General features: G+C 38.4%; 1 protein-coding gene across 3 annotated transcripts in view; it reads left to right on the top strand.

The window, feature by feature from the left end:
• Positions 1-18,095, top strand: part of bicd1a (bicaudal D homolog 1a) — a 42,361-nt gene extending 24,266 nt beyond the window's left edge. Inside the window, exons 3-9 of one of the 3 annotated variants that reach the window (XM_053501143.1) lie at positions 1,579-1,731; positions 4,210-4,683; positions 8,226-9,338; positions 10,498-10,649; positions 10,757-10,967; positions 15,697-15,782; positions 16,346-18,095. In XM_053501143.1, coding sequence (XP_053357118.1) covers positions 1,579-1,731; positions 4,210-4,683; positions 8,226-9,338; positions 10,498-10,649; positions 10,757-10,967; positions 15,697-15,782; positions 16,346-16,457 — 2,301 coding nt within the window. In that variant the 3' untranslated portion in view covers positions 16,458-18,095. The remainder of the gene's footprint in view (positions 1-1,578; positions 1,732-4,209; positions 4,684-8,225; positions 9,339-10,497; positions 10,650-10,756; positions 10,968-15,696; positions 15,783-16,345) is intronic. The other 2 variants (XM_053501145.1, XM_053501146.1) reach the window with 2 other exon arrangements.
• The last annotated feature ends 908 nt before the right edge of the window (positions 18,096-19,003 follow it).

Genomic DNA, 19,003 nt, shown 5'->3' with positions numbered 1-19,003 from the left:
CTGAATCAGCACTTCTGTGAGCGCCTTCACTCAGCACTGGGATTTCACCCTGCATGTTTGCACAGATCAGCAGTGTTTGGAAATGTGTGAATATTTTTAGAGAGAATAGCCATGCTATCCAAGTGTCTAAAATAGAGCTCAGATGAAAACATAATAAATAAATAAATAAATAAATTGTTGCCGGCTGAAACATATGATCACCAATGATCTAAGCAACGGCACTAAATTATTTGTTTTTTTAAATCCATATGGCACGTTTTTTCCCGCCAGTTAGCGTATTCCAAACGCTGTACCAGCAATGACACTCTGAGATTTACTCACTATTTTTGCAGTGCATTAATTTTACAAAGACTATGGCGCAAGGATTACTTAAATGTTTTACATGAAATGATTTTTAAGAACCTCTTATAACCATTATAACTTTTTTCAGCATACCAAAGGTATGGGAATGATTTTACCCCAAGGAGAGCGTTAGCTTCATAGTGCCATACTGGCATACTCAGCTGTTTCCGCATCTGGGGATTGCTTTGGTCTATTTTCTCTGTGTAGAGTATCCAATGAAGAAGGAAGTGCAGGCATCAGGGCTTCCTTACAAGTAGAGCAATTTATTACCCAACATCCACATTAGCAGAGGCATGGACAGATTGTGAACACCACCATATACCATACGAGAAGATTAATAAAAAAACATTATAATGGTGTTAAAAGGGTTGTGTGATAGTGATCATGTGCACAATGTGTCCTGGATGAGGTGTTATAGTAAAATGAATGTAGAGGGGAAATGAACTGGTTTAGGGACCATTGCTTTAAATCTATCCGTAGTAGAGCTTGTGTTCACTGGTTGGAGGGTGTAACAATCAGAGGAGGGTAGAGTAGGCAAAAGATACTCAAGTACAGTAAGAGGAGCTGTACTTAATATTATAGTATTACTCAAGTAGAAGTAAAAAATTCCTCATCCAAAATATTGCGAGTTAAAAGGTATTCGGTAAAAAGATTACTTAAGTACAGAGTAACTGTTTTAGAAATTATAATAGAAATTATAATAGAAATTATAATTAGAAATTTTTAGAAATTATAATAATAATATATTATTTTATTAATAAATTTAGAAGATTTTTTTTCCCGCCAGTTTGTGTGGTCATGTGACTACAGTACATGTTGCTGATTGGTCAAAGGGAGCCATTTAATTATTGTTGCTGCGTCTGACTGGTGAAACAGTCGTGCGGTAGATCCACCGGCTGCATGTGTAGAATAAATGGGTAGAAAAGTAACGAGTCGAATGTAGCGGAGTAAGAGTAGCGTTCCTTCTTCACAAATCTACTCAAGTAAAAGTTAAAAGTATGGTGGAGTTAAACTTTTTTCAAAAGGTTGCTCAAGTAAATGTAACAAAGTAAATGTACAGTAACCTCTGATCTAATGGTTACTAGTTTATTTGTAATCGATCTTTTCTGCCTGTCCTCTTTCTCTTTCTGTGCATAATACAGTATGACAGAGACGGCTCCGCTGTCCTCTCCCTCGTGTTAGTAACAGAATAACAAGATGTTGTTTCATCTCTTGTCGTCTCACTGTTTGCTGCAGAGTAATGAGATGCTGGAGCTGCAGCAGGCCAGAATGAGAGAAGAGATTAAGGAGTATAAGTTCAGAGAAGCCAGACTGCTGCAGGACTACACCGAGCTGGAGGAGGAGAACATCACTCTGCAGAAACTCGTGTCCACTCTCAAGCAGAACCAGGTGAATACACACAGATAAACAGGCACACACACACATACACCGATCTTGAACTGTTCCTGATTTACAGTATTTATGGTAACCTTTAAAGATGTACTTGCACAGATACACTCCGGGATAAATTTGTTGGTATCTTTCCATTAAATAAAGGAAAACACACAATGGTCACTGAAATAACTCGAAACTGACAAAAGTAAGGATAAATAATTTCATGATTTCATCGACTAATGAAACTCGGACATTCTTGGTACTCCTAGAAAATATTGAAATGATTTGACCATAAGAAAATGTAAACTAAAGTGTGTCCTGTAATTAACATCACATGTCTCTTCAATCTTGCGAATAAATTAGTCAGCCTGGGTAAATGGTGAAGGGAAGTCTCTCTGCTGTTTGGTATCATGATGTGGACCACATGGACCAGAGAAAGCAAAGTAGAGAGCTGTCTGAGGAGATCAGAAAGAACAAGCATGTTCAAAGGAAAGGCTATAGGACCATCTCGAAGCAGCTTAGTGTTCCTGTGACTGCAGCTGCAAATATTATTAAGAAGTTTATGGTGTAAAAGGATTGTGGCCATCCTCCCTGGATGGACCGCAAGAGGAAAGATTATGTAAAATTGAGGAGGAGGATAATACGAATGGCAACTGAAGAGCCAACGAGAACTCCCAAAGAGATTTAAGGTGAGCTCCAAGGTCAAGGTACATCAGTGTTGGATGTCACCATCCGTCACTGTTTGAGGAAGTGGACTTGGAATGGAAGACGACCCAAGAGGGCTTTACTGTTAAAAGCAAATCCTAAAAAAGCCAGACTGGAGTTTGCCAACCCGCGTACTGACAAGCCACAATGCATCTGGGAGAAACTCCTTTGGACAGATGAGACAAAACTGGAGATTTTTGAGAAAGTCACATCAGCTGTATGTTCACAGATGCAAAAAATAAGCTTTTAAAGAAAAGAACACTTAGCTACTGTGAAACGCGAAGGAGGCTCAGTTCTGTTTCGGGGCGTCTTCTGGTGTGCCTTGAATCTTTGCAGTGTAAAATAAAACCGTAAGACTATCAAGGCATTCTGAAGCGTAACATACTGCAGAAAGATCTGTCTCAGTCACATCAGGCATGCGTCCTTCAACAGGATGAGGATGCGAATCACACAGCATGTGAACAAAGCATTGGATTCTTTGACCCCTATTTTAAATTTTATGGAACATCTGTGGAAAGAGTTAAAATGCGCATAATGGAGACGGCACGCTTCAAACCTGAGACAGCTGGAGCAGTTTGCTCATGATTATTGGCCGTACCTGTTCCTTTCCTTCATGATGACAGGTCTAAAAATCTCACTGAGACCCACAGAAAGTGCTCAGTTGCCGTGATCACCTCAAAAGGTTTTTTTTTCCTAGTCTGTTGAATCTTAATTCAAAAGTAAAGTCTGGCAAGTAACTATTGTGGGGTTTTAATTGTATAATGGAAGGGTAGCAACAAATTTGTATGTGTTATTTGTGATTTGATATTTGGAAAGTATTGTTCTTAAATATAGAAAATAGATCCAAACTTGTGTCTGAACTTTTGACTGGCATGTCCACGCTTTTAACTGTTATTGTCAGATTTAACTTTTAGTCTAAAATAAATACAAGTGTGTGTTCCCGAATGATGCCAGTGATTATGTGAGATTGTCGTGTTTATATTACATATTACAAAAAGTTTACATTTACAGTATAATCCCGTTTTTTTTTTTTCAGTGGTCAGTAGACGTTAATTAATTCCCTTTAACAGCAGATCTAACAATATTTCCAACTGTAAGATCAGTAACAGGTTTATACAGATGTTACTCATGCGGTATTCTGGTTTTACCGTCACGCCTAATTCACTCATTTTAACATGTTGTTGTTACTACACAGTAAAATCCCCATTGTTGATTTACCACTTCCAGAGTTTATTTGAATCTAATAGGACTTATATAAACACCGCTGGGTTTTAAATCAACAATCTAAATATTATAAACACACACAGGAATTTCCTGTGCGCTTTCTCTCCATATATATACTGTAATAACAGCTATGATGGACTTATGATCATAGATCCTTAAACACCCCCCCATGATAGACTCGCCACATCTGGGAGAAGTAATTATACTGCTTAAAAAATTACGGGAACACTTAGTCCTGTTTTGACTTGAACACCTCTCATATATGTATGTATGCCTCAATTTAAACAGGAACTAAGGTGTTCCCTTAATTTTTTTAACATTATGTTTACATGGTGAAGCTTTCTGTGAAAAGGTTTAGCTTGTTTCAGAAACCTCTTTTGTGGACATTCCACAACATTATTTGTAAGTTTATTTTGAAGAGGAATAAAACACATGGATGTTCTGTTATTGAAAAATTATTAACTACATGGTGATATTGGCCTCTTTGTCATTATACCACCCTGCCACTGGTTATTTTCCTACAATATCACTCCCCATCATGTTTACAACGTCTTCTAATCACAGGTGGAGTACGAGGGTTTAAAACATGAAATTAAAGTGTTGGAAGAAGAAACAGTTCTGCTCAACAGCCAATTAGATGATGCACTGCGTTTGAAGGACATCTCAGAGGGACAGCTAGAAGAGGCGCTGGATGCTCTGAAGAGTGAAAGAGAACAGAAGAACAGCCTGAGGAAAGAGCTATCCCACCACATCAGCCTGACCGACAGTGTGTATGGCACCAGCGCACAAATCCCCATGTCCGTTGTGGAGGGATTAAAGTTTGCAGAAGAGCCGACCAGTAACAGCACCTTGGCCATGGGCTCTAGTCCCAATAATGAGGACAGTAATAGATGTAACGGATGTAATGGCCATGGGCCGAAGATGAACGGCGACTACCATCGGCCGATTGGGAGGAAAGAAACGCTAAATCCCGTGTCTGATCTGTTCAGCGAACTCAACCTGTCTGAAATCCAGAAACTGAAGCAGCAACTTTTACAGGTCAGTAATCTGGATCTTATGTTCTTTACCTAAAGTTGTGGAAAAATATGTATATAAATTATATATAAAACGACAATTAATCATACATATAAGTTATGCTTGGGATACCAATGACTTTCTTATGTGTAAGATTGCTAGTTATATATTAAATTATAGACATCATTATGATTATGAGAAGAGATTATTGTAAACATTATAGGCAAAGCAGATTGCTTCAATTAACTACCCCTGTCAATTCAGTAATCTAAGTTAAATACCGCTTCGGCCGTTTTTACTATTGCGCTGATGGAATAAGAACCATGTATTAAATGTGCTGTAAGTCCACAGGGATTTATTCATACTGTAGGTCTTCATGTTTATAGAGATATAGATATTTACACAAGTTTATAAATGGCACTGTTTTGCCACCATAAATGCACACACAAATTAAAAACTAGTTTAAAAGAATGATTTTGCGGTCAGTGTGGTGATACATGAATTACCACACAAAACAATTGCAATACATATTTCTTCCCCATCTCAAATGGGTAGTGTTTTTCTACTCCATGTGGATCGCTTGGTGTTTTGTCTTGTACAGTATATAGAGTAAAGGTGTACTATAATTAAGCTACTTAATCTTACATTTGAAAGCTATACAGGGAAGGAGAGTTTATTCAGCCTTTATAACAGGCGCTCAGTAAATGTGGTTAAGGATCAGTCTTAGCTTAAAATATTCATTTAAATTATTCTACATTAAAATTACAGTTAATTACTAATTACATTTAAAGGATAATGGATTTATAACGTTCAGTATGAAGTTATGGTTACATTACATTATTGAAAACGGTAGGCTCATGCGTTTAACATTAGACTTTTACAAATAATTAAGTTACCTTGACCATCCAAATTCAATCCAAGTTTAATCCATAAAGTGTTTAAAGCAACAACTCCTTCTACTAATGAGCAGTTATTGACTGTAGCCTAGTGATGAGCTTTTTTATGTGTCCTTCTCACAGGAACTGTTCATATGGGCACAGAGCAGCATTACCCTCACTCGGTGAACTTCTGATATGACTCTAGACAGCATGACCTATGGAAAATGCATTATTAGAAAAGATACAGTATAAAGAAAGCCTTTTGCCAAGACTGAAGACACGGGTAGCTTCGATTTATAGGGATCGCAGTTATACTAAATTTGAAATTGAAATGGAGTTTGAAAGTTGTCTTGAATCCAGATACCATGACTCATCAATGTTTTTTATTAGGATTATGATTAATGGGAAGTGTAGCTGTGAATCTGTTGACTCAGTACCATTTGTGATGATTCTTCAGAATTGGATTAAGAACACGTACTCCTTTTCAGGGCCAGTTTTCTTTCATATCATATTGTGTTTTTTTTTGTAAAGTCTTGTTGCTATGGAGAAGGAACCATAAAGTGATACATAAATGATTTATTTGTTTAATGACGCCAGGTCATAAGGGCTGTTGTAAATTGTAATAACCTTTTTTGAGACATGACCAGAGCATTATATAACAACGAAATCAGGAGCTACGGTTTAACAGGAGTTTTATTGTGCACACATACATGGGCAATGTAATCCAATCATATGTTGTTGGGTGGTGTGATATCCATATTAAGTGTAATAGGAAATTTTAAATAAACCCCTTAGGGGTTATTTAAAAGACCAACCATATATTATAGTGTAGCATGGTCAGCTCCACGTATGTCTATCTGTTAAAGCTTATATGTAATAGCCATAAGTTTGTTTGTTTTTTCATTTTATACAGTCTTTGGTCCGTGTGTGGGTGCGCACCATTGGCGTGTTCAGTGGGAAACAGTAGAAGACAGAAATAGAACAGTTAGTAATGCACAGTGATGTCCATTGCATACAGTGCTACATATTAGTACTGCAGCCGTGACAAGCCTGGCATATCCTGTGGATTATTTTAACCATATACTGAGTCATCAATCCTGATACTGTTATGATTCACAGGTCCTACATAATCCTACTAAATCCACTCATGAATCATTTCTTGATTCGAGACAATTGATTTTTTGGTTTCTATTGCAGTGTTATTAATTGTAATTCGGGATTATGGAGTAAAACTATTTATCTTTGTAACGGAATGACAAAGCCATCCTTCCCTGCTGGCACTGGGTAATTATGATCCATGAGATGGAGGTTTATAAGGCATCAATTCACAATCGAAAATGCATGGAAATAAAGTGGGCAGTGGACAAAACACAATTGAGCAATAGAACATGAACAAAGTGGACAAAATTAAGAAAAGAAATGTAATAAATCAGTAGATAGACAGGACACTGGTGGCTCAGTGGTAGGTGTTTCGCTGCCATGTGGACGGCATGGGTTCGATTCCCAGTCGTCGCCCAAGCCCCAGCCACTCGATGCAGTGCTGTTCCAAGGTCAGATAAAATGGGAGGGTTGCGTCAAGAAGGGCATCCAGCCTATAACCTGTGCTAAGCTACAGTAGTATGTTTGGACCGAATGGTCCGCTGTGGCGACCCCTTACCGGGAGCTGCCGAAAGACCTACAAATCAATAAATAGACACCATAAAATGTACATTCATGCATTAATGGACCATTTTTCAGGTGGCCACAGATTCTGTAAAACAAGTAAATCAAGTTCTGTGTATAAAAAAATTATGAAATCATATTTAAACTTACAGTACCTTGTGCATTTCATAGGCATTTCATATATTGCTACTACATCACTATGGCTGCATGACCCTACTGCCCGCCATTTTAAAACAGCTAAGACATTTTAACTACTAGGGGCGCTAAACTGGAAATTCAGTTTTTTTGCTGATCAATTTTCTAATCCATGACCCCCTTGACAGCCATTTTGGATTGATTTGGCAGGGGTGCTTAAACTGTAAAGTGGTCTTTTGGCAAGACTTTATGTTAGTTTGAGTTGACTTTATGTATCTAAACAGAAAACGTTTTTTGTCTTATTTGTTTTGCACAATATACCACCTCCCAAACAGGGTTTTTTGTGACTTATGGTTCTCATAGTTCCTGACATACAGTAGGGAACCAGTATAAGGATGAATGTATTGATAGAGACTTCAGAAAGCACTTCCGTAAGTCGCTCTGTCTAGATAAATGGACATTGAAGCGCTTGGAAAGGTGACCCCTGCTAGGATGATGTGATGTCAACAGGGCTCATGTTAAATATCACACACACATTGGTATATTGATGATTGATGTATATACACATACATCTTGCCTGAAATTTTTTTTTCTGTGGCTCTCCTCCAAAGAGCGATTGAAATTCAATAAAATGTTGAAAATAGCTTACTTCTCCAGTATAATTATTGATTAGATAGACAATAATCAGCACTTAAGTTTAATTACAAGGATCACTCACTATGGCATATGACAAATTTCCAATAACATGTGTCTGCACATCATTGAATCAACATTGCATTAAATATCTAATCATTGATATGGAGAAACATATATTGTGACAGTGACATTACTCAAGCATTTACTTAAGCAAATTACTTCTCATAATTTCATACGTATCCTCCCATCCACTAGGTGGAACGAGAAAAGGCCACCCTACTGACTAACTTGCAGGAGTCTCAAACCCAGCTACAGCACACGCAGGGAGCACTAACAGAGCAGCACAAGCGTGTGAATTGCCTTACGGCACGTGTCAATACAATGAAACGTCTGTGCAGCGACAAGGAGCTGGATGCCGAGGAAACCGAGAAAGGGGACACTCCTTTGAATGGCTGTCGTGAGTACGACATCGACATTAACGGCATTGAGATCCTGGAGTGTAAGTACAAGTTCGCTGTTACAGAGGTCATAGACCTGAAAGCTGAGCTGAAAGCCTTGAAGGAGAAGTGCAATCAGTCTGTGGAGAGCCAGTCAGAAGAGCGCAACCGAAGTGAGGGGAAACTGAGGTCACTTTATGAGCACGTGGCATCATTGGAGAAGGAGTGTCGTGAGAGCCGTGAGCGAATCACCGGCCTAGAGGCTGAGCTCCGATGCGCATCATCCATGTCCAGTGAGAGTCAATCCATGCTGAATGCTGCTCAGGATGAGCTAGTTACCTTCAGCGAAGAACTTGCTCAGCTCTACCATCATGTCTGCCTGTGCAACAATGAAACACCCAATCGAGTCATGCTAGACTACTACCGTCAGAGTCGTGTCACACGTAGCGGAAGTCTTAAAGGCACTGATGACCCCCGTATATTGCTGTCTCCACGTCTCGCCCGACGGCTTGCTGCTGCCAACTCGTCCGATCCTTCTCGCAGCCCTCATGACTCCCCCTTAAAGGAGGCATTAGGTGAAGTAGGTAAAGCAGAGACAGTGAGTCCCAACAGATCCCCTTTTGGCTCCCCAGTCCACAGTGCCTCATTGTCTGCTTCATCCATGCAAGAGGCAAATGGAGATCTTCGCAAAGAGCCTTTGAATATTTACAACCTGAATGCCATTATTCGAGACCAGATCAAGCACCTACAGAGAGCAGTGGATCGCTCACTGCAACTGTCCAAACAGAGGGCTGCTGCTCGGGAGCTGGCGCCCATCTTTGACAAGGACAAGGAGGCCTGCATGGAGGAGATCCTGAAGCTGAAGTCCCTCTTGAGCACGAAGAGAGAACAGATAGCCACTCTACGGCTCGTACTTAAAGCCAACAAACAGGTATGAGGAGTCATTTTTTCTTATAATATATAAAGTTATTTAGCCGGAGGAAAGAAAGACCCAATACATATTTAAAAGACAATTTGTATTGATTGTTGTTTGTATGAGACATTTGGTTATAACTTCATTTATAACACAATAATCAGCTATATATGAATAAATAAAAAAAAACAGTTGCAGGTATTGCATTAAATGAATATACTAGGGGCTTTCAAGTCAAACTGGGACTTGTAATAAAATTTGTTGTGAATAGAGGCATAAAAACATTTGACATTTACAGAAGACATGTATGGACAGTATGGTGATGAGCTGCAATAAAACTGCTGAGGTGGTTCGTAGCCCACTACAGTTGTTACCGTGAATATTCTGCGGGGTGAAACGCCCGTTCCTTGAAAATTGACCGAAAACTTGTCACCACCTTTCAGAAGAGACAAATCTGTCTGTGGGAACTGTACACACAATCATTCACCAACACCACTTGCACATTACAGGAACTCCGAACAGGGAGTTATTACTATACAATCTTGATCTTGCTCAGCAGGCAGTCTGATCATGGCTTCAGCATACTGGACAATGTCTACCCCTTGATGGTATCCAAGCACTGAAATAAGTGCCTTACTGATACAGGGGATTAGAGAGAGAAATAAAGATGGTTATTCTGCGCAATCAAAAGTCCCGGTTTCTACTTGACCGCCCCTCATATTTGTGTTAGAGCCTTTAAAAATTTCCTTTATTAAAATCTTCATTGGAATTTCTTCATCCAGGTGGCTCACAGAGCATCTTGGCTAGTTCGAGCTAAGTACATTAGCTAGCATTGGTATAAGCTAGGCAGTTAAAATACTAGGTGCATCACAAAACTTAACCAGGGAGTATTTAGATGTAAATAACTAATCTTTGCTAATATTTTCAATTAATATGTTACAAGGTAAGACATTTGGTCATTTTTAGAAACTTTCCTGTAATCTCACACAACAAATTATTCATGTATAATTTACCCTACCTACATTAAATAGAAATAATCAATGTTAAGGGTAATTACTGTTTCCAGGTTTTTAACCTTGTTACATGTATAATCTTTCATAAAATATCTCCCAGTTATAGTACGGCACTAGTCATGGCAAAGAAAACCTCTTTACAGTCTTATGTAATATTTCTGTAGACTGCAGAAGTGGCCCTGTCTAACCTCAAGAGCAAGTATGAAAACGAAAAGACCATTGTGACAGAGACAATGATGAAGCTGAGGAATGAGCTAAAGGCTCTGAGAGAGGACGCTGCCACTTTTTCCTCTCTGAGAGCCATGTTTGCCACCAGGTACGTTCATTTCCGGAGTCATCTGCTTTTATTCCAATAGGTTCATTGACCATGTAAACTCTTTAAACTAACTTTTTTCCCTTCTCTCTCTTTCTGTCTCCCTCCAGGTGTGATGAGTATGTTACTCAGCTGGATGAGATGCAGAGGCAGCTGGCAGCAGCAGAGGATGAGAAAAAGACTCTGAACTCCCTGCTCCGCATGGCCATCCAGCAGAAGCTGGCCCTCACGCAGCGCTTGGAAGACCTGGAGTGTGATCATGAGCAGTCACATCGTGGGCGTGGAGGAAAGACACCAAAAATCAAAACCAGTCCTCAAAAAGTAAGTTGCAAAACTATGCTACAGTAACTACTTTGGATTAGACCGAAGTGTACCATTATCCTTCTTCATTTTAAAACAATACATTGATTGCAATATAGGAATTTTCTTGTGTAAAATTTATTTATGTTAATAAATAATAAATAAAATAAAATGACATAATAATAATAATAATAATAATAATAATAAACAATAAAATGACAATCAGAATTGTCTAATTGTCCCACAGTTCAATTTATTGATGTTACAGATATCAATCAGATATAGGAGGTTCTTTTTATTTTCCTGGCAACCTAAAAAAATTAATTTTAATCTCGCCTCTGCATGACTATTTTGAGTTTGCATGTTTTCCTTGTGCTTGTTGGGTTTCCTTTGAGTATTCTGGTCTCCCACTACAGTCCAAGTTCATTTCCTAATTGCCTATAGTGTGTGATTGGGTGAGTTACAGTAGTGTGTGTGTGCATGTATCCTGCAATGGGTTGGCACTCCATAAAGGGTGTACCCTACCTTGTGCCCTCTGGGATAGGCTGCAGTCCCCGCCTGAACACCTGAAGCAGTTGATACTCATTACATTTTGTGTTGTCAGAAATAAATTTTGGTGTAATACAAATACAAACCATTTGTCCTTTGCAGAAGCATTCTATAGAACTCTATAAACTCTAGACCTATAGTCTATTATACCTAATTGAGGGTGCATGTTCTTTTGTCTTCCCACACTGCTACAATTATGAAGCAGGTGTTTGAAATGAGAAGTAGGGATGGCTGCAAACAGAAACCATACGGAAAGCAGCACTTCCACCGCCAGCACTGACAGGGACCCATGGCCTTGTTAAGATTGAATGTCAAAGTTAGATCACCTGATTTAGCACTCACAACAGCCTAACAAAAACTGGATTCACATATCCTCATCAACTTATTATTACGCTTTTGCAACCTCTCTCATATGTTGAGAGAGAGAGAGAGACAGAGTTTTACTATGACTTTTTACTACAGTATGAGCTGCAGTGGGCAAATACTTGCCGCAGCGTTTGATACTTAAATACATCTGAAGGCGAGTACTTTCATACTCAAACTCAAGTGGAAATTTAAATAAATGCCGTCTACTCTAACTGGAGTTTCTCAGAGTTTCTCTACCTTTCCTCGAGTACAGTATTTGTATACTTCATCCACTACTGCGTCTCATGCCAACTGATTAGTATTTTTGTCAGTTTAAAGGTTTTAAACAATATGTTCATTATTCCTAAATTTTGTTTGTTAGGTTTGGATAAAACACATAAATAAAATACACTGCCCTGCCAAAAAAAGCTGGGTTTTAGAAGAGTCAAATTGTTGACCTACATCAAGCAAAGAAAACAACTAAGGAGATTAGTGAACTCACTGGAGCTGTCCAGCACATCGTTAAAACCTGGAACGGTGGTGTAGTGGTTAGCACTGTCGCCTTGCACCTTCAGGGTCCGGGTTCGATCCCCGGCCAGGCTCGATTCTCGTCTCTGTTTGCATGTTCTCCCCGTTCTTAGTGGGTTTCCTCCCACAGTCCAAAGACAAATAGGTAAGGTTAATTAACGTTCCCAAATTGCCCATTGTATGTGTGTGCCCTTCGATGGATTGGCACCCTGTCCAGGGTGTACCCTGCCTCGTGTCCTAAGTCTCCTAAAATAGGCTCCAGGTCCCCGCGACCCTGAATACAGGGTAAAGCTGTATAGAGTAAGAGTGAATGAACATTTTGTAAACTTAACAATAGATTTCACAACTGTGTTTAATAGTCAAAGTTCTTTATGCATAATAAAATAAGAGCTCACAGGATTGGGAATAAACAGTTTTGTCTAAGGCAAATCCGAAAAAAAGGCTTTAGTCTGCTCAGGACCATAAAGATTCGACTTTGGAGCAAGGGGAAAAGGTCATGTGGTCTGATGAGTCCAGTTTGACCCATTGCAGAGCAATGGAATCATCAGAGTATGCAAGGAAAACAATTAAGTTGTTGTGAGTCATTCAGCTGCTGATGTCAAGGGGTCACCACAGTGGGCTGTCCAACCTACTGTACACACAACTTGGTACAGATTTTACACTGGCTGCTCTTTCGGACACTCTTGCTCTTTTAAGTATGAGGTGTTAAAATGACAAAAATCACCTTAATGCAAATAATTATTGATTTTAAACTTTTAAAAAAATATATTATTTCAGGATAATATAGTGTAGTTACAGTGATCTGGGGCAGACTGTTTTTGAAGTACTTTAGTAGGCTTTTATTTGTTTTATTACTATTGATGTGGTTTTTATTAGACACTTTAGTCATGTTTACAATGTAATTTACCCTTATATACAAATTTATGAACTGTAATATCAGGGAGACATAAAGGCAATGCTATCATGAATTCACCCACAATAAGCAATAGCAGAGGCTCCATCTAGTGGTCATTTATTGTAATAAATGCAGAGACTGACTCTCTTTAATGCTGGGGTGCATTTCTGCTCCAAGCTTCTCATCCACCTTCAGTTGTCCATCCACTGTTGACTTTAATGACCTAGTTAGCATCATGTCTAACTGCTTCTTTAATCTACTAAAGAATAAATCTAAATATTTTGCATTAAATACGCATTATAAATAGCCACAGAGTTGCTGCTTACAACTAACAGTGAAGTCTGTGCTATTTCAGGATACAGCATATTGAAATGCAGTGTGAGCATAATGCAGACTCGGGATATGCCCTCATGTCTGCTCTCTACTATCCATTAACAGACTGCGGAGAATAGTCAGTTGTACAGTATAGGATACCTCATTTATCATAATGCACAAGGGCTACGGGCCAAAAACACATTTGATGAGAGTTCTGGTAAGTGATGTCCCCCAAGACAGTATGATTAAAATGCCCTCTGACCTCAGACAGATTGTCTCATAGGGTGACGCATCTGGGATGTTGGAACTTGCTGATGTTTATGGACACTAATGGGCCCATATACAGTACATTATTTTATTGCAGACATGATATAAGAACACATATGACAAGAACGGTGTGGGTTTATAGCTGTAGTTCACCAAAAATCTTTATTTTGCTATGATTTTATTCTATACATTTGCAAATGGCTTCAGTTTTAAAATAGTTTGGCTTCTTTTGATACAGATACAGCTTGGGTTACATCATAGTGCGGCTGTATCATTTTCCCAAAAATGGTGTATGAATCATGCGGTTGTATTTTTAAGATGGAGACCAGTCCTCTCTTCTTCTATGTGTCCACTTTATGATCTGTTTAACTGTACACGTAAAGGAGGCTTTTCTCATCGAAACAAAAATGTGTGCCTCAAACCTTCTAAAAAAGGCTTTTGGACAAAATTTGTTCCAATTTTCGTCCAATCGATTAGTTGCTAAAGTGAATCTACACTGTACATTGCTTCAGTATTTTGATTATATTGGTAAGTGCTGCTAAACATAGAGTTAGACGGGTTATAAATAAAATGAATATTGGATGTGTACATGAATACTTTTATTCGCTCGCTATGTGATAGGCTAAATCAAGACTCAACAGACCAAATGACCTTTTTCCCATTGCTTACTCCCTAGCAAACTCTTTTACTGAGTGTTTTTTTTTTTTATGGCCACACACCTGTTTAAACTGGATTCTCATCACACTGTGTGAGCGGAAGTGCTCTTACTTTCACTAATTAACATCCTTCCAGGTTTATATAATATTCCACGGTTTATATAATTACATCCGTTTATCTTGGAAGCTCTGTAGTTCTACTAGGGACAGTGGAGTATTTGACCAATGTGTTTATACCCATTTTTACAACCACGGTAGGCCCATGGTAGGCAGGAGAACATGCAAACTCCATGTAGAAAGAACCGAAGCGGGGTTCGAACCCAGACATTGGGGTCACAAGGTGCCATATCATGCCATATCATATATAGGGCCAGGGGTAGCTCAGGGGTTAAGGCATTGGACTACAGTTCGGAAGATCCCAGGTTTAAACTCCACGACCACCAAGTTGCCACTGTTGGGCCCTTGAGCAAGGCCCTTAACCCTCAACTGCTCAGATGTGTAATGAGATAAAAATAAAAATGTAAGTCGCTCTGGGTAAGAGCGTCTGCCAAATGCATAAATGTAAATATCATACTTTATCTAACATTTTTTTTCATTTATTATTATTATTATTATTATTGTTGTTGTTGTTGTTGTTGTTGTTTTTCTTGTTTTCTTTATCAGTAGTAGTAGTTATGATAATATCCATCCATCTATCTAGCTTCTGTATCTACTGTCTATCTGTCTATCTAACTATTACATTTAAACAGCTAATCCTGACAGTAGGGGCTGTAATAACATCGTTGTCACAAGCTCTACATATTTCCTTGTTTTACGTTTACGCACCACTGTGTGTCTAAGCTTCCATCAAAATGCTTGATTGTTGCAATGTTTTTTCACAATCATCACCACATCTTACCTTAACCTCCTTCAGATTTTTTTTTCTTTATTCACGCATTTTTGACCATTACAATATCGGTTTATCAGTCACTCATTAATAATTTTTATTAAAAAAGCTTAAAATATTAACTGATAAAGTCCGGACTTTAATTCTGTCTGTGATCTAGTTACTCTATTAACTCCACCATCATGTTTTTTTACTGCATCAATTTTTCGCTCATATATCTCATTCCTGCTGTGTGTTACTGTGTCCTAGAGTGCATGTGTGTGTCACTAACCCTGACTGTCACTCCTGTATATCTGTCTAATTTATCAGTCTCTTGTAGATTGTCAGCAGCCTGCTGCACCAGTACCGCCACTCTCCCGACAAGTGAGGAGTGGGAGAGTATACACGGCTCGCAGGTAACCTGCCCCACAGAGGAGCTTCGTCCTTCTGTGTAGTTACCTAGCAGAGTAGAAGTTGTGTAGGATTTGACCTACTGTATGAGCTCTTGAATCATTTTAGCACACCATTCCTAAAAGGTCATAATTGAGCATGCTCATGCTGTACACGTTCCCTTTAGTGCTTCATGTCTAAATTCTTAGACCTTGAGTTTATGTTTGCTTTGGCATGGGGTCGGGTTGATTCGGCTACAGAACATTATAACCTGACTCTCCCTCTGAGCATTATAGAGACCCGGGTTAATATACAACAGGTTTAGAGTGATAGCACAACTTTATTATCATGCACATACAAAACACCCTTCGTTTTATGTAACATAGTAAAGTTACTCATTCTCAAAGCTTGCTTGCCTTTTTCTTGGCGGTACTGTACACTGTATGTCTTTTCCATGTTGTAGATATTTAACATGTTGCAGTCTGCAGCATTTTAACTCTTTATATACATAACAGGTAGGCTTTTTAAGGATATACAATTGTGTAGTTTTAAAAACCCATATTTTTTTTTTGTCCCCGCATGATTGTAGTACTAATATTGTCATAACACTTCGAGAAGACGAGCTACAAGAAGCCAACTCCAGACTTCCCTGCGACCCTTTTAAATGCCTGGCACACCAGTCCAGTATACCTGGTCCTTAGCCCCTCCCACTGGTTCCCCGCATCCCACCATTTTCTGTCGTCCTGCCTACTTCTACTTCCGCAGAACTAACCAGGGGACATGGTTTTTAAACATCCGGTAAGGTGCTTCTCTTTCTGTGTGACTTCAAATGGACTCGCCCTGTTTTAACCCACGTTGGTGAGCCAGGATAATGAACGGTGCACTACTTTGCTCTCAATGCTTACAACTGAACACATCTTCCATTGAAAAGAGAGAGAATGATAAGGCCTGAAATTAACTTTCTTTTCTATTTATTTTCTATTTATTTACTGTATTTATTTTGTGTGACTGGAATGAATTTTCAACTGAAAACATAAACGGTGCAGCTTTGCTGTGGATCTTTTTAATATGAGCAGCTACGTATATATAAAAATATTGGCTTTTATTCCACACATACTGTAAAACAATTTTTAAAAGCATCTAAGCGGCCTAATAACATGTAGTGTGTTTATCAATAATTAACATTAATTTATTAAATTAACGGCTATTAGCTAAAAAAAAAATGGATAGGTAGGGTTTTTGTTTTTTTTTCCCAAAGAAAAATGAAAGTGAAATAATCTTTGCTTGAGGTCTTACATAATAGACCAGAACAAGTTAAATCAAGTAATAATTCTCTGTACATGCCTGTGATTAAGAGACATTTGGTTTTGGCCTGCGTGAAACCTTCTACTCTGTTCCAATTAAAGTGATATGATATTATTATTAAGTTATGATGCAACACATAAGGTGTGTTTTATTAATTTATATATTTATGTGTGTATTTTATTTATTTTTTGCATTGCATTATCATAAAGATTATATTTTATACTGTTTTTTTTTTTTTACAGTTGATGTGAGCAAGGTAGGGAAGATTGTTTAAATGTAGGTGATACTGTAAAAGTTAAAAGGCAGATAGTGAATACTGGCCACAATTTGGTCTGATCATGCTGTGCTGAAACTTTCAACAGTGTCAAACCTTAAAACCTGTATACAGCAATTGAAATGTTTTGCATCATATTTTCACTAAAACGGTGATGATGGGTGTAATGTTTGTCTTTGCTCATGCTTCTCTCCTTTTCTTACCTGTGATTTAAGCACAAGCGCATTAATAATCTCAATAATGATTTGGTCTTTATACTGTCAAACATACCAGCAGGACAATTTCAGATATTTTTCTGATTTCAGATGCTAATAAAAGTGTAAAGGAAATTGTTAAACTACTGAATGCAATCTGCACTCTTTCAATAGGTAAGTATCTTTGGAGAACAAAGTTCTCTAATGACACTAAAAAAAGAAGTCATCTGATGAATGGTCTCATTGAGACGCCTGTTTCAGTCTTCCTGGTACTTCTGGTACCATATCTATCTCTTAGTTTACATGGAAGGGCGTTTGATTGTTTTGTATGAGACGATTGTGTTCAGTTTGAGATACTGTGGTTGCTTCATGTGCACAGTGGTCTAATAAGGAAATGAAGTGATGTACACTGAACTGGACAATCACCCTCCTTGTTTCTGGTGAAAGCATAGTTGTGACAGCAGGACATAATGATACACTGCTTTTTGTGTATATGTATTCTCTTGTTAATAATATCATGATTCATGTATTTGTTCATGAAATAAAATCGGAACTCATGATTCAGTTCTGCATGTTGTCAAAGCCTGTTGTACAGTAAATGGTGTGATGTGTGAATGGGCCTTCTTAAGACACACTGCATCTCGCTGAAAAAGTAGAAGACTGAGGATTGAGTTAGAAGGATAAAACGAGGACAGCAATGCACAATGTCTGGTTTAACATTTGTCTGCAGTAACTGCTTAAACCTAGACATGGTTGTGGTGAATCCAGGATAATCCTGGGAACACTGTGCACAAAGCAGAAATACACCATGGAGAAGATGCCAGTTTCTGATGAGATACTATGTACACATTCACCTTGGAGACTACTGAGAGGAACCAATTCACTTATTGCCAAAGGAGCTGCTTGGAGTAAGATTCTGTAAATAAGGGCACTGGTTCTGCACATACCCGTCTCCGATGCCACTATTGTGCATGCCCTGACATTTTGTCTATAACTAATCATACACCTCTCCCTCCATGGATCAGGTACTGTATATTTAAGCATTGCAGTGTTAAAGTGAAACAGATGCATGTGACTGTATTTACTTCAGTTGGTACAACTAAAAATCACCCAAATAAGCGGCCCCATCTAGGGCAGCCAGTCAAGAAGTCAAGTGGGCTTTTATTATCACTTCAACCATTTACAGTTCAGTACCCAAGGACCAGGGTGTTACATGCAACAGAAATCAACAACAGAAATTAACTAGCTAACTAAGAAGCCTAATTAGCTGGCTAGGTGAGACATGAAAACATAAATAAACAACATAAATTAACAAAAAACTAACTAGCTAGCTTAGAGACCTAATTAGCTGGAGCAAGACAGATTGACAATTTAAGTTAACAGGAAACTACTTTTTTTTTTTTTTTTTTTTTTTACAAAATAGACAACATAAAGTGTACATGCAAATGTGCAAACAAGAGTGACAGAAGTAAAA

The sequence above is a fragment of the Clarias gariepinus genome, chromosome 7, assembly GCF_024256425.1.
Source record: "Clarias gariepinus isolate MV-2021 ecotype Netherlands chromosome 7, CGAR_prim_01v2, whole genome shotgun sequence".
In the NCBI taxonomy this organism is placed as follows: Eukaryota; Metazoa; Chordata; class Actinopteri; order Siluriformes; family Clariidae; genus Clarias; species Clarias gariepinus.
This window is presented reverse-complemented; position numbering and strand designations above follow the sequence as displayed.